Raw genomic sequence first — 26,933 nt, 5'->3', positions numbered from 1 at the left:
CAAAATATTTTTTTTGTTTTTTATTAAAAAAAAAATAAAAACATTGACAAGGTAGAGTATTTAAAACATAAAGTTACACAACAATTTATGAGAAGTATTTCATTTACTTGTTCATATGTTGCAATAAAAAATATAAAAATTTGACAAAATAAAAAAAAATACATATAGATATGTGAATATGGATGTATATATATTATACGAAGCCATAACATCAAAAGCACATCAAGATAATATATACTAAAAAAATAATGGCGATTATCATTGCATTAGTTCATTCTTCCTAGGCACGTGCTCGATCCACATAAACAAATTAGTTTTTCTCCTTCGGATTCGACACCAAACTGTGGAAGAAAAAAAATTAATTATATAGTTGTAAAATTAAATAAAACAAATAAAAAATAATCACTAATATTTCACACTTTTGTAATCCTTACTTGGTAGTCATATGTTATTTCCTCATGTGCTAAGATATCTTTTTTTGCAAAGATAACAATGTGCTTTAAGTTTTGATCACAGCTAACTATTTTACAAAAACAATTAGGCTAAAAAAAAGGAGGGATAAATAAATAAAAATTAATATATCGAATAATATTAGTGGAATGTTTACATACAAATAAGTAAATATGTTCATAATTTTTACCTCGCAGCTGTGGTTAATAAATCGGCTAACATTTCCCCATTTGGTCGCATCGATAATTATATTTTCATTAAGTCTAAACATATAGCAACTACTTTCAATTTTTTCGTAATACTTTTCCCTTTTGTCACTTATTATATTTCTTATATATTCACCAATATATTCAATAACGGGCTATAAATTTAAAAAAATATATAAAGAAATTCAATAAAAATACAGGTCATTAATATATACATGTATATATATGCACCAATCAATACAAAAAAATATATATAATATTTTACCTCTCCTTCATTAATGAATTCACGTGTATATAATCCGTATCCATGTATGCTACTTTTCTTTACATACAATCTTGAGTTTGATGATATGTTCATTAAATATCTGTAGGACATTGCACTGTTTATGTTATATTTATATTTTGTTATTTTTCTTGTATTTTTTTCCTAAAATACGTAAAAAATGTAAGAAAAAACAAATAAAAAGAGTGAACATATTTGGAATAAGCATTGAGTTGGTGAAATAGGAAATACATAAAAGCGTATTGTTCGGACTTATATACAAACTTTTTTTTAAAATTATAATTTTACCATTTCTTTTTCGCTGTCCTTAAAAATTGACGTTTCAAGATTGGAATATTTACATAGAATATTGTCATTATATTTGACTTCCCTCTTGCAATTTTTTACTTTTTTTTTTATCTCATCGCTAAAAAAGGTATAAAAAGAAAAATAAAATGTACAAAGTATACATATATAAATACGATATTATGAATATTCATACGAAATATGTATCCAAAGTATCACAATTTTTGTTTTTTTTGTTTTTTATGCTAACCGTTCGCATTCTCGTTTGGCATGTGTGCTAATTTTACTGCTTAAATTAGCCCATATAAATTTAAACAACTTATATTTAATATGATATATAACGCATGGTAATGTTAATCCAAAGAAGCTATGGGCATCAATTGATTTGTTGTGCTCGGCAGATTTAAAAATAAATTTAGCCATATATTCATATAATTTCGAATATTTCTCTGTAAATTTTTTATATTGCTCAGTAATATATATTTCGTTTTGGTAATTAAAGTAGGAAAGAAATTGGTTGTATAATTCATTAATATTGTGGCTTTCAGCTAAGACAAATTTTTTTGCATCGACTTCACTAAAATAGTTTATATTTATTAACGGGAATAAAATAATTGAGAAGAATAAATTATTATTTTTGAGGGTAATTGAAAATATATAAGTAGCTCGTAGTTGTAAACATATTTTTTCTAATACACTATTTTTTAAACATAAATCATTAATATTAGCATTCTTATATATGTGAAATAAAACTGATGATGGTAAATTAAAAAATATTCTCATATTTAAAAACCCACATGGGTATATTATTTCTTCTCCTTCGTATTTTACTATTTCTCCAATGTTTAATATATTGTGACACCCAATTTTAATAACATTACATTTTGAGTGATTAAAAGGTAAATTATTATAATTATTAGTAGCAGTATTATATTTATAATTTAAAAAGTATTTATCGTTTATTTGTTTAATGTATATATCATTATTATTTGTAACCAAGTTTAAAAAGCACTCTTTCTTTACCATTATATTGGCAATACTAGCATTACTACTGGTATTACTCCATTTTCTATCATTTATATACTCTTGCGTCTTTCCCCTTTTTTTAAAAATACTCAATTTTTCTTTTCCTCCATAGCTTTTGTTTTTTCCCTCATCTATCCTTTCAACAATTTTATTAATATCCACACTTTCTCTATTCTTAACAAAATTGCTACTAACTTGTTGTAATTTGGTTATGCTAACCCTCCTTTTTTCTTTCATATCTGTTAAATTTTTAAAATAAATATTTATACTTTTTTTTTTATATTTCATATTTTCTTCAATATTATTATCTATATCATCTATATATTGATTTGGCTCTTCTGTTTCGCTATTGCAATTAACAATAATAGCTGATGTATTGTCATCTGATTCATTATCATATTCAACATATTTTATGCAATAATTTTGAGGGGAATTAATCTCGTTCGTTTTATTATCTTCATTGATGGAACAATTTGCCATATCATTTTCATTAGATTTTTTTTTACAGGCAAATGAACTTATTTTTATTTGATTAGTGGTAAGCACATCTGACAGGTACAGATTTAATGTTTGTTCATTTCCTATTAAATATTTAGCAAAGGAATTTTCATTTTTTTTTGAAAAAAAGTAGTTTTCATTTTTTAATGTTGTAAAATTTCCTATACAGAAAAAATTTTTAAGTATAAAATATGACTTTAAAATATTGCTCACATTGCTATTATCAATAATTTTTTGTATATCGACAATTGTATTATTAATTGTTCCTTCGTTTTGATTTATCTTTTTTGCATTTTTTGTCTCTTGTCGCTCGTTTGATATATCGTTATGATTGCTACTATTATTTTTTGTGCTTTCTTGAATAATAAGATTATACTTATCATCAATATAATTTTCATCATTTTTTTTGTTTGCATATTTATTTATAACATTTTCTAATTCTTTCATTTTTTTTTCTATTTTACTATTTTTATTAAAAATTTCTTGTAACACCATTAATGATTTCGATTTATATCGAATTTTTATATTTTCATTTATGCTGTGTAAAATTGTATCCATAACGTAGTATGATCCATTTTCGAAGTAAAACTCAACAAGAGAATTAAAATGTTGTTTTAGCATTTCGAGAAACACTGTGCTAGTAGCTTTTTTATCATTAGTATATGATATAAGTTTTTTATTTTCCATATCATTTTCTGGTTTCACACATGTAATAGAATTTTCTTGAATCATTTCCTTTTTTTCAACAGTACTTTCTAAGTTTGGAGTATAATTCAGATTAGTATTTATTATATTGCAAAAATTATTAATCTCAACATTTTTAGAAGGTGTGCTATCAGCTATTATTTGATTTTGCTCATAACACGTTGGGTCATTCATACAATTTGAAGATGCAAAATGTGAAGCATTTTCTTTTTTTAAATAAAATGATTCATAAATAGATTTATCATTCCAACAATGGTTACACCATATTTTTTTTGTTTTGAATATTATATGAATTGGGAAAATATCATTATAATTATTTTCAAATATATAATTTTCTTCTTCTTTTTTATGTGGCGAATTATTTAGATTGCAAAAAATTGTATCATTATTAAATCTAATCAAATTGAACAATTTTTTATAGTTAAAAAACATGCTATCATTGTAATTTTTAATAATAGTTGAATAAAAAGCACAATTTAAATGAAATTTTACACTACAATTCTCATTACTACAATAAATGCTAGCATTTTTATAACCACATAAGAAGCAAGTCGAATTAACAGAATCGTATATTATTTCTTTAATATCATCTTCATCTACTTCTATTATATTTTGATAATTATTAAAAGAATGTTTATTTTCAATATATTCTAAACGTTCCATTAATTTTATATTTTTAATTCGCTTCTTGATATTTGTTTCAACATTTTCCTCATCCTTCTGTTCACAGTGTAATGCATTATTTGTTTCGATTGCTGAGTTAGTGTCGTCACGATTCATTAAATTGAAATGAGTATCATGAGAAATATTTTCGTTTTTAATAAAAGGTGTATTTTCACTCTTTACTAATACATTTGTGTTTTTATTATTTTTATTTATATTTGAATTTTCTGCATCGTTTTTGCAATTATCAACATAATTGGATGCTGGTTTCTTTTTTGTTTTTTTATTGCTTGTTGAGTTTTTCGAATTATTTTTATCTTTCATTTGCTCCTTTTTAGTATTTTTTTTATTATTACCAGTATTAGAAGTAGTATTAGTAGCATTGTTAGTAGTGCTAATATTATTAATAGTTGTATCATTGGTATTATTTTTTGCATCTGCTAAATTTTTGTTATATTCATATACACCGTCTTTGTTGCAATTATAATATTGTGTACAATTTAAACTCCATTTTAAACATTCACTATGCATATAAATATCGTAAAATGGAATAAGCTGTCCCTTATAAATATAATTTCCATAATTACAAAAAATACATATTTTGTTATCACATAGTTTATTGTTTTTTTCTTTATTATTATTTATAATACTATTGTTTGTGTCATTTTTCATTTTTCTGCCCTTTAAAATATTTATACCTTCTTTAATATATTTATTTAGCATAATTTTTACATATAAATTTATTTTATTTTTCATCATTGATTTTATTTTTTCATAATAATTTTGAATGAATTGCTCACACTCTTCATCATATTTTGCTACCATTTGGGCAATTTTGTTATTTCTTTCATTATGGTTGTTAGTAATATTACTCTCTTTCTCAATATTTCCTACATTATCTATACTATTGTTTACATCCTCAATCGGTTTATAAGAACATGTCGAAACACAATTTTCTTCTCCAATCGGATCCCTTTTATCGTCATTCATATTTTCTGTAATTTTATTAAAACTGTTTGGTGGTTTAGTAACCATCTTATAATTAAAATTGTACATTAAATTGTAAAAACTATCAGATTTGTCTCCTTTTAAAAGGGATGCTTTAAACTGTTTACTTCCTTTTCCTATTTTTTTTTTTTTTGTCTGAATAGTTTCACTCTTTTTATGCCTTTTATTTGTTCTTTTGATATTTAGTCGATTTTCAATATTTCTGAATAAAAATCTCTTGCAGTAACATACACGAACATAATACAAGTATAAAATATAAATTGAATAATTAACAACTTGCTCAAATTTATTATTTGATTGTGTGCAATATAAAAATATCATTCTTTTTGGTAGAATATATAAATAATCGGAATGCTTATTCTGCCCAGTTTGGATGTAACCAACTTCATTGTAAATATGATTATAAAATTGTTGTAACACACATTCCATAATATTAACAAAAGAAGATCTGGATAAAGCAGAGAATATTTTTTTTAAATATGTGTTTTTTTTTCTTTTTAAGAACATGGATTTTTTTAGCTTTTCTTGAAAAAACAAATAAAACTCGTCATATACAAAATAGGTATGAGAAAAATGCAGCAAACTAAGCACCTTTATATTTTTTCCTTTGAATATTTTATCTAATAAATTAAAAATGTTTTTTAAAAATATTTTCTTTTCATATATATGCTCATAACACATATTAATTATAAAATACACTAGTTCGTGCAGCATATTCCTCAATTTACTGTTACGATTGATACTAATAGTATTAATACAATTATTAGAGGGATATATTTTATTATTTTTTTTTCGTTCGTCATTCATAATTATAAATTGGTTTTTATTTCCAGAATGTTTCATATATTTAAAAATGTAATTATATTTTCGGTTGCACACATTGCAAATAAACAATAGGTTTGAATTAATTTGTTCATTTTGAATTTTTACACGTTCACTAACTTTATATTCATATAAAATACAACATACTGAGCATTTGTATAGTTCTGCTTTGTTTTTTTCGAGATCATGTATGATTGTATGACCTGTTTTATTTGATTTGAAATAATTCATATTGTAGTATATATTATTAAAAGATGATATTTTGGCTGACCAATAAGTATTTTCCTTATCCCATTCTAATGTATTGCTATTATTTAAAGTGAAATAATTATTATTGCTATTATTAATGCATCTGTTTTGACAAGGCTGTTTATTGTTATCCATTTTACACAAATTACCACATTTATTTTCATTCATATTTTCGATAAGCTTATCTTTTTCCTCATTATTGCATACTATCATTACATCATTCGTCATTTTTGCATTGCTATTTTGTGATTTGTTATTAACATTATCACCAATTAATAATTTGATATTTTTTTTATCATCACATAGATTAGCAATTTCATCAGAACCATGCATATTTTTTTCAAAATTTTGTATTTCATCGTTGAATGCATCAAAAGATAATTCACTTTTATATAGTATTACACAATCTTGACATAAATAAGAATTAGGGCAAACTCTCTTAAACTTTGATTTTAATATAAACGAATTTTTTTTTAAAAATCTGTTTAGTTTATTTATTTTTATTTTTTTAACTGGAGAAGCTGATTGGGTTTTACGATATGGAGAATATCCAGATGCGTCAATATCGGAGCAAAGATAGAAATCATTATTTTCAGATAAATTGTGATTATCATTATTTTTATTCTTTTTTTCCGATTTACACTTTTTATCAACAGATTTTGAATTAGATTTACTCTTTTTTGGTAAATGTATTGTGCCATCATTATTATGAGTATCATTAGCATTATAAAAATTTCCAATATTGTTGGCATTGGTGTTCATATATTTAGTATCTGTTTGATGTGCAGATAAATCATTCGAATTTTCATTAGGAATTCCTTTATTATTATTTCCTTCTTTTTTTACTTTAATACGTGTTCCTTTTGATTTGGTTGTTTTATTTTTTTTTGATTGTATTTCTTCACCTTCTTCATTATCATCATTAGTTTTTTCTTTTTCTTCACCTTTTCCTCTTTTTGTTTGTTTCTTTTTTTTCTCTCGTACAGTTCGTTCACCTTTTTTCCCCTTTTCTATCTTTCCTTCTTTTTCTCCCTCTTCATTTTTATCATTATTCTCATTATCTACTTTCTTCGCTCCATTCTTTTCTTCCACAATTTCGTTCCCCTTTTCGGATTTTTTTTTACCCTTTTTTATATTTAAACTATCTGTTATTTTGTCACATTCAGATATACTTGATATGTGTTTCTCTTTTTCATTTGCATTGGTGCTAACTGGTGTAATTGTGTTTTCTATGGGCATCTCCTCATTGTTATTCATATTTTTTTCATTATTATTTTGTTTTTTGAGGGTTTTCATTTCTGAATTTTCATTCAAATTATTATTGGCAATATCATCTTGATGTTTGGTAACTACTTCATTAGAATGCTCAGAATTTATGTTTTCCTCGCGTTTAATTTCTATTATTTTACAATTTTTTTTTAATGTTCCTTTATTAGTATTGTTACTGTAATAAATGTAATTATTATTACCATTTTTGATATTTTGTATTGCATGCTTCAAATTTTGATTCACATTTGATTTATTTTCAACATGTAATGAAGTTAAATCAAAAAATGCACGTGTATTGATAGTGTTAAACTTATCAAAATTAATATTTGTTTTTTCCCTATTACTTAAAATGCTATCAGATAAATTTTTTCGATATTTATATATATCCTTCTCTTCGCAATCACTGCTGTTTTTATTAATATTTATATTATGTTTGACAAGAGTATTGGCAGTATTGTATTTATAATTTGAACCATTACTATCAATATTGTATATATTACTACAACTTCTTTTTAATTTTGCAAATTGTAATGTGTTTTCACTGAGGTATGCGAATTTTATATTTTTATTGCTACTTGTAATTTGATCAAAACCAGCTATACTATCTTTTAAAAGGTTTTTTATCTGATCTTTCTCTTTTTTATTTGATCCATCATTATTAGAATAATTATAAGCAACATTGGTGATTAAATTATTATTACATATATAGCCAATTTTGTTTTCTTTGTTGTTTATATCATATATAGATAATGCATTTTTTTGAAAGGCCAGATTATCATAATTTTTTACATCTTGGAGTTTATTATATGGATTATCGACAAATATTAAATGTGGGTTATTATTCTGAATAAAAATTTCATTGGGGTCAATTTCTTTGTTCTTGATTTTATCATACAAATCGCTGCTTACCTCATTTATATAATTATTATTAATATCGGTATTTGTCTTGAATGTATTGAGCATATTAACACTGCTAGCAGTTTTACAATTTAAAGAGCCATAATTGTTACTATTGCATCTATTATTGCTGATAATATTATTATTTGAGGATTTATAAAAAAAGTAGCTATTTTTATGCGAATCCAAATTCATGTCGAGAGAACTGTGCCTATATATTTTGCTATCAAAATGTTTAGAATTTTTAACATCTAGGGCATTGCTTATGGTATCATTAATAGCTATATTTTCAACTTTATTTGTAATCATATTATTCAACATATTTACATTATTGGGATTATTGGGGCTCATGATTTGGTTATGCTCTCCTATATTATTTATCATATTTTGTAAAATACTATTGTTAGCATTATCGGTCTCGTTAATCCAATTTCTGTTTATACTGCTATATGAATTATCTATGTTCTGTTTATTTTCTTCATCAAAACCATTCGCATTATTTATGTTATTACCACTACTAATAATTACCATATTGTTTAAATTGTTATTAATAAGCATTTCCATATTATTCGTATTATTCATATTCGAAGCATTGCCTACCCAATTAATACCTTTTTGTTTTAAAATATATTCAAGGTGTTCAGAATTGGATCCATTTGCAACTAAACATGGTGAATTTTTAATAAATGTGCCATTATATATTGGCAATGAATATTTATTGCTTTCCTCGATATTTATATTGTTATTATTTTGGTTAAAATTATTGCTGCTAGTTTTTCCAAATGTATTATTACTAACATAATTTGAAGCCCCCATTATCATAAAATTTTGGTTAAATATTTTTTTAATACTTTCATCATTCGAAAAAATGTATGAAATCAATGATTTAATTTTAAAAATATTTTCATTAACATTAATTTTGTCTTGATCAGTAGAAATAAAATTGATATCGAATATGCTTATATTTTTGTTCTTATTATTTGTATGATCATCCATTTTTTCCTTTTCCTCTATATTGTTTGAATACGTTAATAAATTATATTCATTCAATTTATTATTGAGATAAACAATTAAACCATTTAAAATTTCACAAAGAGCAAAGTTTAGCTTGAATTCAGTTACGTTAAATAAGTGTGATAAATCGTTTATCGAGACATTTTTATTATTATCAATAACCTCATATATTTTATTTAAAACCGCCTTGTTAAATATTCTATCATTTATAGTAACAATTGCACCATGATTAACATCGTTTAAACAAATTTTAAATGAATCGTACAATACTTCATTAGAAGGAACAAGGTAACTATATATATCGTGTGTTTGTATATAGTTTTTTCTTAAAGCAAGATCGGTAATATTTATATCATTAAATTGTTCATAACCTTTTTTAATAATTATATTATTATCATTACAAATGTTATTTGCATTGCAATGTGTATTATTATGATATATACTATTTATATAACTTGGATTATTCATGTATACATATATATTATTATTACATCCTCTACCATATATATTACCAGCAGCAGTATGGGCGTTTATGCCATGTTCTTGTATATTTTTTAAAATTATATTATTTGTATTGTTCATATTTTTTAAAATATAAGCGTGTTCAAAATTATTATTTATTAGTATGTCATTATTTTTCAAATTGTATTTCGATATACTTTCATCTTTTATAAAATATATAGGGCTATTATTATCTACGTATGGTGAATTGTCGTAACATTTAATTGGGCTGATATCACTATTAAAATTTTTATAATTTATTCCATTATTTCCGTAGTAATTATCACCTACTTTTTTATTAGAACCCTTTCTATTATATTTTTTTATATAACCTCTATAATTTTTTTTGTGAATTATTGGGTTTATATTATTGGGATCTTTGTCCATACGATAAAAACAATGATTATGTGATGATTTACCACAACAAAAACATTTTATTACTTTCGATGTTTGCTCATGTATATTTAGTATATTTATCATACCTTTTTTTGAAGTATCGAATTTTTCTTTTTCGGCTTTTTTGCTTAAACTATTATTTATTTCGTTCCCCATTGACTTTTCTGTATCCAATATTTCACAACTTTTATTGTTCATATTGTTTGTATATAAGTTTTCATTAATAGAAATATTTTTATCACAATTATTCTCGAAATTATTACTAATGGCATAATTTTTTTTATTGTTTTTATTAACATTAGTAGGAATTACATTATTATCCGTTTCATTCTTTTCAATTTTGTCTGCAAAATTATGCTTATCAAACACGCAAACAGCATCTGTAAGGGGTGTATTTTCACATGCACTTGAATTTACAAAAAAATTATCTGCATACTTTGCAACCGACGCATTATTATCATCGTAATTATTTACATTTACTAGACTAATGCTTGCATCTGTTTCAGCATGCTCTAGATTGTTTTCATTTTTTATCATAATATTTTTTGTATTATTGTTAATATTTTGGGTACTATTACTACTGCTTTTTTTTATTTTTGTAGAAAATACTTCCATCTGTAAATTATATAAATGATTGTATACTCCCTTTTCAAATTGACTTAAATTGTGTGAATTTTTATCTCTTGTATTTGAGTAAAAGCTTCTTTTAATTTCGTCATCAAATTTATCGCCACAACCATCACACTTAATGCAATTATAGCACTTGAAATTTCTACTTATAACATTAAAAATGTTATTTATATCTTTTTTATGTTCAAAATAGCAATTTAATTTAAATAAAAATGGTTGTGATACATTTGCACACGAATAATGAATTGAGCAGCCGCATGATGAACAATATAAAAGCGGATATTTATATTCAACGCATCCACATATAAAGCAATATTCTTTTAATATATCGTTTTTCAGAATTTTTATTTTTTCAACTTTTTTCTTTATATTTTGAGCTTTATTTTTTAGAAAATTATCACCTTGGCCCTCGATATATTTAATAGTATTACTTTGTTCGTTATTTGCATGTGTGTAATTTTTATTTCTTTCAAATTTATTATCACAACTTTTTATTATTTCAGATTTACAAACAGAAGATATAATACGATCTATCGATATTTCTTTATTTGTACCAAATAAATTATCATTTTTATTATTTTGATCTATTTCCTCATATTCCTTTCCAGAATATGTTGTATCATTAATGTATGCCATATCACGTTTTGATTTTTTATAACTTTGATAAATGCTTGCATTCAATGGATATACAATTTTATCGCGTTCATCGGTATCAAAGGTGTCAAAAAATATAATTTGAATGCATTTTAAAAATTTTAATGTGTCATTTATAGGGCTTAGTATTCTTTTCTTTTCCCTTGTAACATCATTAATTTTTATTTTTTCCTTCATAATATCAATCATAAAAATGTCAGAGTCTATGAATAGTTTATTTTTATCATGATTATATAAAATATCATCGTTTGTCATTTTATTTTTATTTATATCTACGCCTACCACTGCTTCGTTAAATGCAACTTGCTCACTATTTTGTGAATCATCATTCGATACAGTTTTAGTAGCTAAATCGTCAACAATAGGCGCAGACTTATTTAGATAATCGTTATTATTAATTTCGTCTGTTGTATTTTCTAATTGGGGTTTATCTGTAAGTATGGCCTCTGAACATGAATTTTCACAATTGCCAGTTTCCAGTGTCTTACAATATTTTTTCAAAAAATGGATCTTTAGTATTTTACAAGTGTCAAAATCATCATATTTATTGTATGATGTATTAAAGTAAATTTTACTGTTAGTATTAATATTAATTATGCTGTATTGTATTATATCGTTTTTATCTGAAATAAGCATGTCCTTGTTTGATTGGAAAAAAAATGAATTTTTTTTTAAATTAAAAAGTTCATGTAAATCATAATTCATAATATCTTTTTCAATAATTTCGCGTTTTCTTTTTTTGTAAGGATTATTATTTATATTAGCTTGATTAGAATTATTATTAATATAAGAAGTGTCATCTTTGTTTTCCAATTTATCAAACTGTGACGTTTCAAATTTGGAAATAATATTTCTTTCTAATTGTATATTATCTTTATTTGTCTCATAAGCATTACATGTTTGAAAATTATTCATAAGCATATTACTTTCAGAATAATGATAATTATCACTCATGTTTCTATAGTTGTATTTATCAGTTCCATTTTGTCTTTCAAATCTGTTATAATTATTTTCTGAATTTTTTATATCATAACCCTCTTGAAAATATCGTGTTCGATCACCACTGTTTTTTGTATTTTCTCTATATTTTTCTACACCTAAATTGTCATTACTGTTAATAGTAGTACTTCTATATTGCCCTATATCATTATAATTTTCTTGATGAATATATGAATCTTTATTTATATTCACTAAATTAATATTCTCCTTACTAAGGTTATATTCGTTATTTTTTTTATCCTTGTAAGTATAATCAGAAATAGTAGCATTGTTTCGGGTGCCCATATTCTCATTATATTTCGAAAGCATATAATTCATATTAAAATTGTAAGAATTACTATTATTATTTAATTTACTATTTTCTATCGAAAAATTATTGTCAATGTTAGTGTTAGATACATTATTTGATGATTCATTATTAGTAATATCATCAGCTATAATTTTTTTATATTTTTCAAGACAGTCATCAATATATTTATTCAGTTCTTCATTAGACATATTAAACATATTTTTAATTATAGCTTTTCCTTTCTTTTCAAAATTACATGCATTCTTATATATAGATGTATTGGGCATATGAACAGTTTTTGCGTTGTGTACTATAAGGATAAAATCATATAAAAAATCAGATATCGTGTTATATTTTTTCCCCCATAATTTTTCTTTCATAATATATAAATTCATTGGTATTTTGACAATTCTCCAATATATATAAAAATTTATTGGTACATGAAAAGTGAAATTTTTATATTTATCTAATAAAAAAAATAAATACAATATTCGCTCAATTTTATCAATAAATGATCCTGATCTGCATGTAGGGCATTTATAATCAATGTGTTTTATTGCTAATGTTTCTATATTTCTATCTTCATCTTTATCACAACTTAAATGAATCCAAAATTTACAAACATCGCATTCGACCCACTTATTACTATCATCAACTTTATATTTTTCATTACATATAATACAAAAATTTTTCTTTTCGTATTCTTTATAACAATTTATACAACAATCTAAATGTAATTCCCATTCATTATAATTTATAAAACATAAATTTGAATAGTCGCATTTGCTACATTTTAAGCAATCATCACATTTCCAATTAAATAAATAAATTTCTGGGACATTGGGAAAACAGCATGATCCATGAGCTACCATATTACAAGACTTACAGATAACATAATTAGCTACATTGGGCGTCTGTTTATAATTATATATACTTTCACAACAATATATACATCGATAGCATTCTTTACATATATATTTTTTATAATATATGTCACTATATTTGGCTGACGGAACATAATTTAAATATTTTCGAGATTTTTTTGTTTTCGATTTTTCTAAATGATTATTATTTTCGGCATCCGAATATTCATCATCTAAATTCTCATCATTTAAATCAACACTTTTTGTTTGACTACTTTCATTATCCTCGCTATTATTATTATTACTGTTACTATTACTTCTGAGAATCTTGGTATTCTCCCGTGTTTTACTAGTTATATTTTTTTTTAATTGGGTTCCAATTTCATTTGATAAATCGTTTATGCAATTAAAGGATGGGTTTCTACTACTCTGAATCGAGTTACTATTAGTATTACTTTTGCTACTAGAATATTCTATTTTTACTTTTCCATTTTTATTATCGCTAATACTGCCCTTAGTTGATTTTTTAGTCTCCTTTTTATTAGGGCTTTTTGCTCTTTTACTTTTTTTTGTACTTTTTTTATCTTTTTTAAGGCTATTTTTATAAATATATTTTTTATATTCTTTCATTAAAACATTTTTATCATAACTTTTTGCAATTATAACTTCATCTCCTAAGCATTCTGCATGAAATGTTTTAGAACACATATAACATTTTACACCCCAATGCAGATTTATAGTATTAGTTTCATCGATTTCTTTTTTTTCTGCTTCACTACTCAAATCATATATGGTAGTAGGTAAAGTGCTAGTGTAATGATCATGCCCTTTAATGAAAAGGATATTATTTTTACATAAAAAACATTTAGCAAGATTATTTAAAATGCTAAGATCATGTGTTTCTTTTTTTTTATCTAATATATCAAACCTGTTATATTCTTTTAAGGACATTAATACTTTTATATTATAAAAATGTGGCGAATACCACCCTTTAACATCTGAAAAAATAAAATCAGGTTTTTTTTTCTCAACTTCGTCTTGCATTTTAATATTATACTTTGGAGATTTATTCTCACTACTATATTTTTCTAGAATATCGGTTTTGTTTCCGTTTACATTCAAACATCCTTGAGGGTCACCATAATTTATATCAGTTATGTTTGCATTGCTCAAATTATTTTCCGTATTATAATCACTGTGATTTATATCCTTGGCGATAGTATTATATGAAAAAGATGATGCTCTAGAATAATTTCTTGTATTACTTACATCTCTGTTTATACTTTTGGGAGAATCAACTGATAAATTAAATTTTATATTTTCTATATGGTGTATAAAGAATTGTTTATATTTTGGCGAATAATATTTTATAATACCGGTTTTTAGGGTACTTTTTTTTTTGTTATCTGTTTTTAGTTCAAAACTAACACGATAACCTATGTACCTAAAACCTCTTTCTTCATCTTTTAATTCAATGTATTTATTCGATAAATCATTCTCGGGTTTACTTACCACATTTTTTTTTAAGCGATCGTATTTATTTTCAAACATGTTAAAATTGCCATTCTCTGTTTCGTATAATATATTATAATTTTCAAAGACCTCTTCAATTATGCAGTTAAAAAATTTAGGGCGCCTAAATAATATCTCTTCACCGTCAATATTTAAATTTTCCAAAAACAATGTTTTTTCTACTTTTTTAAACAACTTTAATTTTTTTTTCATATTATTGCTAGAAGTATCTAAATAAAATTTTGTTCTATCCTCGGATCCCTTTACCATATTAATTATATCACTAATCTTGGTAATATTAAAATAATATTTTCTTTTATTATTATATATAACACCACTGTATTTACATTCTTCATCTTCTTTACTTATACTTTTAGTATATCTTGCTTTGGAATTATTTGTTTTTTTATATGTTTTATTTTTACTAATATTTTTGTTTATTTCATTTGGATTCTTTTTAATTTTAGAATCTTTATTATTATTTTTTGTATTTTTGGTATTCGCTTTTTTGGTATTTTTATCATTATTATTCACCTGATTTTTTGTATTACTGACTTTTTCATTTTTTACTTTACTATTTGTGTTTCTTCCTTTTTTATTTGTCATATTTGCACACTTTTCATTTTTACAAGATTGATTTTTTTTCCCCTTTTCATTATCATCAGAATCATAATTAAGGGTGTTATTGTTACTATTGCTAGAGATAGAAGATTTAGGTGTGTCTTTTTCCTGATTCTTCACCTCTTTGGATTTGTTAACATTAGTGTTATTTTTATCTTTAGAGGATTTTGCTGTATTTAAATTGATATATGTCTTATTTTCCTTTTCCTCATTTTCATCACTATTACAATTGGTGGTATTAGCATTATTATCTTCTGTATCTGTACCACTTTTACTCAAAATGGTTTCTTCATTATCTTTTTTTTCTTTTTCTGACTTAACAATTTTTGAATTATTGGTTTCATTTTCTATGTTTGTTTTATTTGCATTTTTATCACCTATTTCTGCATCTGAAAATATGATATCCTCTATATTTTTTTTTTTTTTAAAGTATTTTAGCGCGAAAAATTTTAAAAATTTAACACCATAAAGATTTCCATTATTTCTTATATAAAATGGATCACTATATATTCTTACATTTTTATCAGACAATGTAACATCTTGTATAGCTACGACTTGTAAAATATTTCTCTCTAATTTTTCATTATTTAATATTAATATACGAAAATAAGATTCTTTTATAATTTTATATGTTAAAAAATATATTTTTTTTTTATTTGTTATTATTTTACCAATCCTTAAAAATATATCATTGTAGTATTTTTCATATACATGCTGATTGTATTTTACAAATGATTTCCCTGGTATTCTCAATTCTTTATTTGCTTCTTCTGTCTGTATATCATTTTTTACCTTATTGTTAATATTGTCGTTTATTTCGTTCGATTTATTTTCTTCATCAGGCTTTCTTTTCATTTTTATGTCATCATTTACTAAATTGTTAGATGTATTATCAATGCTTTCTTTTGATGCATTAGGATTATTCATTTTATTTGATTTATTATTTTTTTCCGTTTTTTCAGATTTATTCGATTTGTAACTACGGCCCCTTATTAGGCTCTTCATTTCTTTAAAACCTTCTTTCCTAATTCCACATCGTCTTTTCTTCAAAGTTTTATTTCTTTTTACACTCTTACAGTTTTTCTTTATAAAGCAATTAAACATACTAAGCATGTTTTCTTTATGATAAAAATAAAGCCTTTGCCTTTTTTGAATGTTTCTTAATGTTAAATTATAATTTTCACATTGTAAATATTTGTGTGTCTTGCTCCATTTATTGTAAGCATAATATAACGCTTTAATATTTTTATTAATATCATTTAATTTACAGTTTTTATATTTATTAAAAAATAACCCATAAAATATTGATGTTTTTTTTAGTGATTCTTTATTTTTAGTTTTGTATTGATTTTCTCGAAAATGTTCATTGTAATGTAATATGTTGTATATTTTTTTTTTTTTTTTTTTCTTTTTTAACAAAGAAATTATACAAGTATCAGAATAAAAATTTCTTTCACAGTTTATATCATATTCAAAAGCATTCTCTTTTGTTTTATTATCATTAAAATTAAAAAAATTATTGTCATTTTTATCGAAATTATCAATGGGCACATTTTGCAATTTGTTATTTCCCAAAAATTTATTGCAATTTCCATTTTGTAAAGAATGGAAACTATATAAACTATTTTTTTTTAAGTTATTCATATATGGTTTACACTTTTTTTTAAATAAGCTTTTATAAAAAATACTTTTTTTCTTTTTTTTTAAATTAGTATAATCGTCTGAATAACTGTCTAGGGGTTTTCTTCTTTTTTTCTTTCTTTTTTTTTTACCCCCATTCTCTGTTTCATTTACATTTTTAGTAAAGCTATTACCATTTTTTACAAAAGATATAGCGAACGTGCTATCATTTTTTGCATTATCGTGTAATATAGGCTTTACATTTTTATTTGTAATTTCATTAACTTCCTTATCGTCATTTACATTACTTTTGTTATTCAAATTAAAAAAATTACGTATATTCATTTTTATACTATAATATGTCTTGTGATTATTATTTTGATCGCTTTCAATAGTATACACATTTTCACTATTTATTAATTCTGATGGTGTAGCATCATTATTTAAGTTATTTATTGGTTTATGTACAATGTTCTCTTTCTTGTCTTTTATATCATCAGTATTATTTTTTTTTATGTTTTCGTGATTATTATTGAAATTACGTTCTTCTTGTGCTTCACTGTTGTAAGGATTTTCATTATATTTTTCCACCTTTTTCATTCCTTCCTTTTTTATATTTTCATTCATACTATTTTTTATTATATTTTTTCATATATTCTCGTTCGCACTTTTTTATCAGTCTTCCTTTTCAACGCTCTTTTTTTTCTTCTTCTTATGTATTTATTTGTAATTTCTTAATAGCATCTTGAATGTTAATTAAAAAAAATCGGATTTAAATATATATATAATATGTATATTGTATGGCAAATAAAACAAAGAGATACATATTATACATGTATATGATGGATATTTAGTACCCTTTTATAAACTGGTTATTCTTAAACATTTAAGGTTTATAAAATAAAAAAAAATGTATCATAAAATAAGAATTATTTCAGGCTACTTAAAACAAAAAATTCATTAAAAAAATCATTATTATACACTTTTAATATATCATTTAAAAAATCAAACAAATATATTAAAAAAAAATCAAATTACATAAGGGGAATATTTTAAGAAAATTATACATTTGCATATATGTATAAATGAGTAATTAAAAAAAAGGATAAAAAACTTTCAATATTTTCAATTATTTCTTCGAAAAATTATACCAAAATTCAAGAATTGATTTTCACTTTTTTTTTTGAGTGTTAAAATGTGAGCGAATAATTTATACATATATAATAATGCAAAAAATATTATAGTATGCTTACATATAATATATAATTGGCATCAGTATGCAACTTTAAAATATATGATGGCTTGTAAATATTTTACACTTTATTAAATTGTAAAATTGTTTCTTTAATATAAAAAAAAATGAAAAAGAACAGCATAGCATGAATAGTGTTTCATTAGATAAAAGATATAAAATTAAGAATAATTGTTTCTTAAGGTCTCATATAGACAATATATATATATATAATACCACTAAACAAGTATAATTCTTAATCTATAAGCATATTAATATCATAATAAAAATATATATTAAATTATAATATAATTTATTAACGATTTTGCTATATATATATATAGCTGCACGATCTTTAAAATTTACAACTTGTAAACGAAAAAGCGTCGAAAATGCATATGATATATATATATTTGCTATATTCTTAAAGACAACGTTTTGGTTAATTTTTATTTTATAAATAATACTTTATATCCAAAATATCGTGATATAAAATGGTTCGCCTCACTAAGTTATATATACACAGTTTTATGTTTATTTTTTTTAGTTTTAGTGGTATAACACATGCAAACTTTTCATAATTTGCAGGTATAAATTATTTTCGAAACGTAATATTCAAAAATTATAATGTGTATGCTCTTACATACTATATAAATATATATATATGTGCATTTAACTCGAATTTATAATAAACCCAAATGTATAAAAATTAATTTTTGTTGTATTATATCCATGTATTTTTAAAATTATTAATATTTTAATAACCATTTTATATAAAGAGCAGTTTAATTACATTTTAAAAATTTAGTATGCCTATTTAATCCATAACAAATATACATTACTTAAATGTATTATTATTTATAGAATTTTCCTAAAAATTTATGTTCATGCTATTTTTGAAATATTCATTACATATATGAAACTAAAAAAATATATATTCAGATAATTATGAATTTGAAAAAAAATAATAAGTGTATTAATGTACCTTTTATTAAAAGAATACATTAATTAATTATAAAAAAAAACATATCAAAAATAAGATAAAATATTAAACAAAACAACTAGAGTAATAACCATATTTTGTGTACAAAGGTTGAAAACAAATACGATTTTCATCGTTTCGAATAAACCATAAGATTATTTTTTTCGTCTTTTTATTTTTTTAGATTTTATATTAGATATAATGTTATCTAAATTATCATCTATACAATTTTTACATTTAATATATTTGTGTTCACACATTTCTACAATAATGTTCTTAATTCGTGTATCTTATTTCCATCTTATATATTTTCCCAACATATATATTTTGTTTGTATCGCTTATTTCGATTTTCAATTAATCCAAAGGTATTTATCATGTATATAAAGCAGCACCATATATTTATGCTTTCGTTTATTTCTCTATAATTTGATGTGTATATGTGCACATTATTCGTACTCACAATTTGTGGTGGCTATATTTTTTTTCTTAAGATCTTTTAGTTTTTTTATTTTTGGGTAAAATTGGATTTAAATTATTAAAACTTCCTTTTTTTTGAAATAAATAAAATCCTTCATGAATTTTGGATTTCCGTTTTTTTGTGAAATTTTTAATTTTTTCGTTATTATTAGAAAAAATTGAATTAATATTATCAGGTTTATCTGCGTATTTTTGAACAACAGTAAAACCGTCGTTATCCACTAAATTTGTTTTTTTGTGATGCTTATTATCTTTATTTAAATTTAAAATGTCTTTAATAATTGTTTTCCTTCCTATATTTAAATTGTAATAATCATCATAATATTTTTTTAAAAAATATGTATAATTTTTACTTTCCATATTTATAAAATATGGGACATTGCTGCTACTTGTAAAACAATTATTTAAATCAACAGTATATCTTAAAATTGTTTCAATTGCATTTTCTTCTATATATTTTATATATATGCAATAAGAAAAATTTTGAAAATTTTTTGATAAATACTCTTTTTCTAAAACATTAAAAGATTTAATAGTTCCAAAATTAGAAAAAAACTTTTTTATATCATCGTGACTAAATATGTTATCAAGGGCCCCTACACATAATGTCTCATTATGCATAATGTCTTCATCATTATCATTTTTACAGCTAAATATAAACAACTAAAAAAAACAAGCATGTATATATAGATATGTCTATTTGTGCTATAATGAATATCACATTTACTATATATTTTATCATATAAATAAATGTTATAAGAAGGTGTAACTATGAAAGTCTTACATTTAATATCAAAAGGGGGTTATCCTTTACAGGTATGTTCAAAATTCGAAAGTTTTTTAAAATACTCTCCATTTTTTATATAAAATTTTAATATATAAGTAATAAATGTTAAAAAATTTAAAAAAATAAAACGGATAACCCACATATATACCTTTATTTCTATACATTAATATTAAATAAAAAAGGGGAATGCATTAAAAAAACAGGTAAATTTGCTCTTTTTATCTTTTTTCTAATCCGGTGTGTTGGGTACTAACAAAGTTCCCAAAACACAAGTTTCATTTTTAAAAAAATACTTAAAACAATAAAAAATTAATATAATTTAAATAAAATGAAATCAACCCAAAACAATACAAATCAAATAGTATATAATAAATATCTAGAACAATTATATATTTGGAATATATACAATAAACAATATAATATTTGTAAACTTAAACTAAAAATCTATAAATTATTGTTATGTTCATTTTTTATATGTTATTTAATATAGTGCTTCAAAGTATTTAAATTTATAGATATATTTTTGTCCTCATAATAGAGTAAAATACGTAAATAATAAAGTTATAATTCCTAAAAATTATATATAAATAATTTGATATATGATAAAAGTATAGCTGTTTTCTTTTATATGTATATTTATTAAAATTAATTTACTTCATTCCCGCTATATTTTTACTATGTGCTATAAAATTTTTTATAATGTATATATGCCACCCATATATTTGTATATAATCAAATTATAAAAATATTTTGATTTTCGTAATGCTTTGTTATTATAAGCATTTTATATTTATGGAAATTTTTTATATTTTCGATATTTTGCTGTGCTTGTGGTTGTTTTAATTTTCCTATATTTTATATATTTATAAAAATTATATTTTATTATTATATATTTTTTATTGGGAATTATATAGATATTAATTCAAATTCGCGCATATTTTTTGTAATGTGGTTATGATGGAAATATCATTTTCCATTCCATAACATTGGATATTTTTTTCTGTTTATATAAGTGTTTCTGTTCTTTCATCATATTAATAATTTTTAATTAAAATTTTCGATTTTCTATATATTTCTTATTATATTTATTACCGTACAAAATATCAAAGATATTTCACACCCTATATATATGAATGTTAAAACAAAACTGCATATATGCAGAATGATATTACATATATAAATATCTTACTAAGATTTAGCTTTTATTTGACTTAATATATAAGTAATATATGCAGATGCTTGCATATTAACTTGACGAGTTTTTAAAAGTTATTTTATTTCCATTAGTTTATTCAACAAATTTTCTCGCAGTGATATGAATTTTTGTTTTTATTTTTTAATAGAATGGTTAATAATATAGAGATATTAGATTATTGCCATTCTGGAAATGATGTGGTTTCAAATATAGTGAGTTATAAAAAAAACAATGACAATTATAATTATCGGGAGAAATATGATGATGGCAATACAGGAATAAGTAAAAATAATATGGGAATTAATTCCAATTATAACAACGTTTTTATGTTTAATAATAAAAGAGGAGATGAAGCAAACCAAACAGGCACCAATATGGAAAACATAACTCCATATATAAATATAGATAGCTTAGAAAACAAAACAAAAATAAATTTAATTGACAAAAGTGGTAAAGATGATAATATGAGGAACCATGGGTATTACCAAAATAAGAGTGATAATAAGAAGAAGAATAGTAAAAACAGTAAAAATAGCAGTAATAAGTATGTTTCATTAGCTCATGAAAAAGATAATGATCAAGAGATAAATGAAAAGGAAAAAAACAAATTAAATGAAGAAAACGGGACAAATACAAAAAAAACATGGCAGAAGAGAGCATTTAGTCCATTTACACCTGGTGGTGTAAGATCAAGTACAGTTTTATTTTTATGTACAGCTATTGGTGTAGGTCTTTTATCAATTCCATACGTTTTTTCACACCTTGGGATAATTTTGAGTATTATACTTATATTATTAAACTCACTTGAATCCTACATAGCTACAAATATTTTGTGCATGTCATCACTTGAACACAATATATTTGTATATGGAAGTTTATTAGAAAAAATCGGGAATAAATATTACAAAACACTTATTGATTTTGGTCTAACATTTTCATTTTTATCAGGATATGTATTAATATTAATATTGATGACTGATTATTTAAGTAATGTTTTACACGCCTTTAATTTCCCCAGTTTTATTTGCAATCGTGTATTTATAACGATAGTTATATGCTTATTAGAACTCCCATTGACATTTAGAAAGCATATAGATTCTATTAATTATTTTTTAATTTTTTCATTATTTTCTATAACACTAACTGTATTAACAGTTGGATATCAAAGCAGATATTATATGAATTTACTACCAGATAAAAATGTTTCATTATTTAAAATAAATAAGAATTTTTTTAAATGTTTTAATATATTGTTATTTTCATTTTCACAACAATCAAATGCTTGCTTTATAGCTGGACAATTTAATCAACCAACACAAAGAAGAATAACAAAATCAGAATCAAGAAGTATAATAATACAAGTTATTTTTTATACATTATTTGGTTTATTAGGATATTTATCCTTTTTAAATACAACCAAAGATAACATTATATTAAATTATGAAGAAACAAATATGTCGATACTTTTATGCAAATTTTTTTTATGTATATCCTTCTTTTTTTCAATTCCATTAAATTTTATTGCGACATATCCTAGTATGATGTCTTTATATACAACAATCCGTAATAATATCCAAAAATCATATTCCGTTTTATTCAGAAGAAATGACTATTTGCCATTTTTGTCAAATATTTTACGCTATGATACCGAAAACCCATATGGTGAATATACACAAGATGGAAATACAGAAAACTCAAATGTAGCTGAATCGCAGGAAGATGATATGTTTCGACGAAAATTCACCGCAGTTTTCGTTACTTGCTTATGTGCTTTTGTAGAATTTAACGTTAGTAAAATATCAAACTTTATAGGTATCTTTGGTGGATTTACTTCGTCCATTATATCATGGTAAGCAAATATTCCAAATACATGCGCACTCATATATTCATATATGTATACATATACATTATATATATTTCTTTCTTTTTAGTATCTTACCCAATTTGATATATTATAAAAATATGCATACTTTTAAGAACAAAACCGAGAGGTATGCAACCTTAGCCCTATTATGTTTTTTTTCGGTAATGGGGGTGGTTTCATCTATAGTTACCGCATTTATCATAATACGTTAGTGAAAGACCAAAGGGTGTTTTTTACTTTATACCTTCACTTCGTGTATTTAATTGCATATTATTGATTCAGTTTGTATATATATATGCATTTAGTAGCTTTTAATGTGATAATTTAAAGCGATTTGTATATTTAATTATATTTAGTTGAATTATAGTTGTGTTTATATAAAAATTAAATAAATGACCGTTTCAATTTATTTGCTTAATATGCTAATATATGCGCACAATGTGTGAATAAACAAATTTTCTAAAGGAACAAATGTGAATAGTAAAAATTAAATAAAATTCTTAAATGAAAATACGAGTAAATATAAACGATCAAATTAAATAACATAGGATAATAAAATAGGGTAATAATGGTGCAGATTATACAATAATAATAATAATATATATAAAGACATGTTGTAAAAATAAGAGGAGAATAACTAAGGAAATAAGATATGATATAATATAATAAACAATTCTATATGCAAAACATAAGGCGAATTAAAACATAAAAAATGTTCACTGCATTATACTTTACCATATATTTATATAAGGAAAATATTTTTGACTTAAATAAATAACGTAAAAAACAAAAGCAGAAAACGAAAAAAAATAAATATGTGGAACTAAATATAATAAAATAAAATGAAAATTTTAATTAGTAAAAATGCATTATTAAAAAGTGTACAAAATTTTGGAAAATATAAAATAAGAGATTATTAATTTTTACAAGCTCGGCTTATAAACTGCGCATATATAAATAAAAGGAACATTGGAATTACAATAGGCGCCCATATAGTAAATTATGAGCATTAGCATATTTATTAAAAAAAAAAAAAAAAATTAATTAAAAAAATTAGAAAAATAATTTTTCATTATTTCCCATAATTTTTTCTATGGGTATAATCTTGAAAATTTCTTATCTGAATTAGGCACTTCTAAAAAGCTTAATTAACATATTTTTTATGATGCATATAGAAATATTTAATATCATTTTCTTTATTATTATTTATAGAATTTTTGTTCACATTATAGTATAACAAGTTTATTCATTTGCATTTCTGTATATATTTATATGACTAATTTAATTACTATAATTATTTTCCCGTCCAATTGCTTTCATTTGAATTATTTCCTTTTTCTTGGGTAGTTGATGATATATAGTTATAGTTTATAATATTATGATTTATTTCTGATTAGACAAACTATTTTGTTCATCATTATTTTCATTTTTAAGATCCACATTAAAATTATCTAAATTGTTGTTATCACACATATAATTATTTAAGTATGTATGATCTTCTGCATAGTTATGCATATTATTATTATCATCATTATTATTGTTAGTATTATTATTGGTGCTATTATTGTTATTCATTACTACTCCATCATCATTATAGGCTTTATTATTATTTAATGCATCTCCATTGTAGTTATTCATTTGTGTCATCTGATTACTATAATAATTCAACTGATTTAATGCACCTGAATAATTATTTGTATTATACGGGATACTATTATTATTGGTATTACTATTTGCTGTATTTCCATAAGTAGCATAAGAATTAACATTAGAATTCATCTGATTATAATAATTTATATCATATGGATTATTTAATTCACTATTCCCATTGTTATAGTAAAGGAACATGTTTTTGTTTTGGGGTGCATTTTCATTCATGTTGGTATTGTTGTTATTATTATTCCCGTTAATAGGATTTGCATTGCCATTGCACTCGTTTGCTTGCTCTCCCCCTTGGTTAATCAGCATATTAGGGTTGTTTGAATTATAACCATTTTGTGTATTGTTTCCTATAGGATACCTGTTTTGATTATAGTTAATAGAATTATAATTCATTGAATTATAATTAATTGCGTTGTAATTATTTGGACTATAGCTGGCTTGGTTATAAGGGTTTATGAAATAATTATTTTGATTAAAATTATTAGGATTGTAATTATTTGCATTCAATAGTTTTATATTGTTTGTATTCTTTTCAAAATTTTTATTATTGTTATAATAATTATTCATATCGGAATTAGCTATTTTAATTCCATTCGATTTACTAACTTTAATTTTATATCCTTTAAAAATATAACCATCCATTTCGGTTAATGCTCTGACACATTCGTCATAATTAAAAAAATGAATAAAGCAATAAACCTTATTTTGATTTTTTTGCGTATTCTTAATTATTTTAACAAAGCAAATGCTACTATAAAAACTAGAAAATAAACTTTCAATTTCTTCTTTTGTTGTACTTTTTGGTAAACTACCAACATATATAGAATATGTTCCTTTGTCATCTAATTCTATATTTAAATTTTTATCATTCGAATTTACATTATCAGCAAGATTATATTTTGCCCAATTCAACTTAAATTTATTAATTTTCCCAGGTATCCATTTCCCATTTAATTGCTCAAAACAATATTTTGCAATATCATAACTCGTAAATTCTATAAAAGCATATGAATTTTTTTGAGAATTTTTTTCTTTACATAATTTTATTTTTATTATATCTTCAGAAAATTCATAAAACATACAATACAAAATATAATTTTCATCAACCTTTTCATCTTTTATCTTGTCCAAGTCCCCTACCCATAGTGTTTTAGTACTATTGGAATTATTCCCTTCTTTGATTTCATATTCTCCATTTACTTTGTTTGTATTATTCATTTTTTTTTAATCTATCAACCTATATTTCTCTCTATATAAACTATTACTAAATTTT

The 26,933-nt window shown here is 23.1% G+C and overlaps 4 protein-coding genes across 4 annotated transcripts; 1 reads left to right on the top strand and 3 right to left on the bottom strand.

Moving 5' to 3' along the window:
• Positions 1-266: 266 nt before the first annotated feature.
• PVVCY_1102960 (SET domain protein, putative) lies at positions 267-18,087 on the bottom strand (the record flags this gene model as incomplete). Its single annotated transcript, XM_008626081.1, has 6 exons — positions 267-341; positions 435-542; positions 641-811; positions 922-1,083; positions 1,228-1,345; positions 1,475-18,087. 6 exons carry the CDS (start codon positions 18,085-18,087, stop codon positions 267-269), a joined length of 17,247 nt encoding a protein of 5,748 aa, XP_008624303.1.
• A 2,074-nt stretch (positions 18,088-20,161) lies between these two features.
• On the bottom strand, positions 20,162-21,008 carry PVVCY_1102950 (conserved Plasmodium protein, unknown function; the record flags this gene model as incomplete). Its single annotated transcript, XM_008626082.1, has 2 exons — positions 20,162-20,815; positions 20,937-21,008. 2 exons carry the CDS (start codon positions 21,006-21,008, stop codon positions 20,162-20,164), a joined length of 726 nt encoding a protein of 241 aa, XP_008624304.1.
• A 1,275-nt stretch (positions 21,009-22,283) lies between these two features.
• On the top strand, positions 22,284-24,210 carry PVVCY_1102940 (amino acid transporter, putative; the record flags this gene model as incomplete). The annotated part of the gene is made up of 2 exons (XM_008626083.2): positions 22,284-23,983; positions 24,066-24,210. 2 exons carry the CDS (start codon positions 22,284-22,286, stop codon positions 24,208-24,210), a joined length of 1,845 nt encoding a protein of 614 aa, XP_008624305.2.
• Positions 24,211-25,381: 1,171 nt separating this feature from the next.
• PVVCY_1102930 (RNA-binding protein, putative) lies at positions 25,382-26,878 on the bottom strand (the record flags this gene model as incomplete). Its single annotated transcript, XM_008626084.1, has 1 exon — positions 25,382-26,878. The coding sequence occupies one exon, from the start codon at positions 26,876-26,878 to the stop codon at positions 25,382-25,384; it is 1,497 nt and encodes a 498-aa protein (XP_008624306.1).
• Between the last annotated feature and the right edge of the window lie 55 nt (positions 26,879-26,933).

Source organism: Plasmodium vinckei (assembly GCF_900681995.1).
Source record: "Plasmodium vinckei vinckei genome assembly, chromosome: PVVCY_11".
NCBI lineage: Eukaryota > Apicomplexa > Aconoidasida > Haemosporida > Plasmodiidae > Plasmodium > Plasmodium vinckei.
Note: the sequence above shows the minus strand (reverse complement) of the source record. Positions and strands in the feature narration are given on the sequence as shown.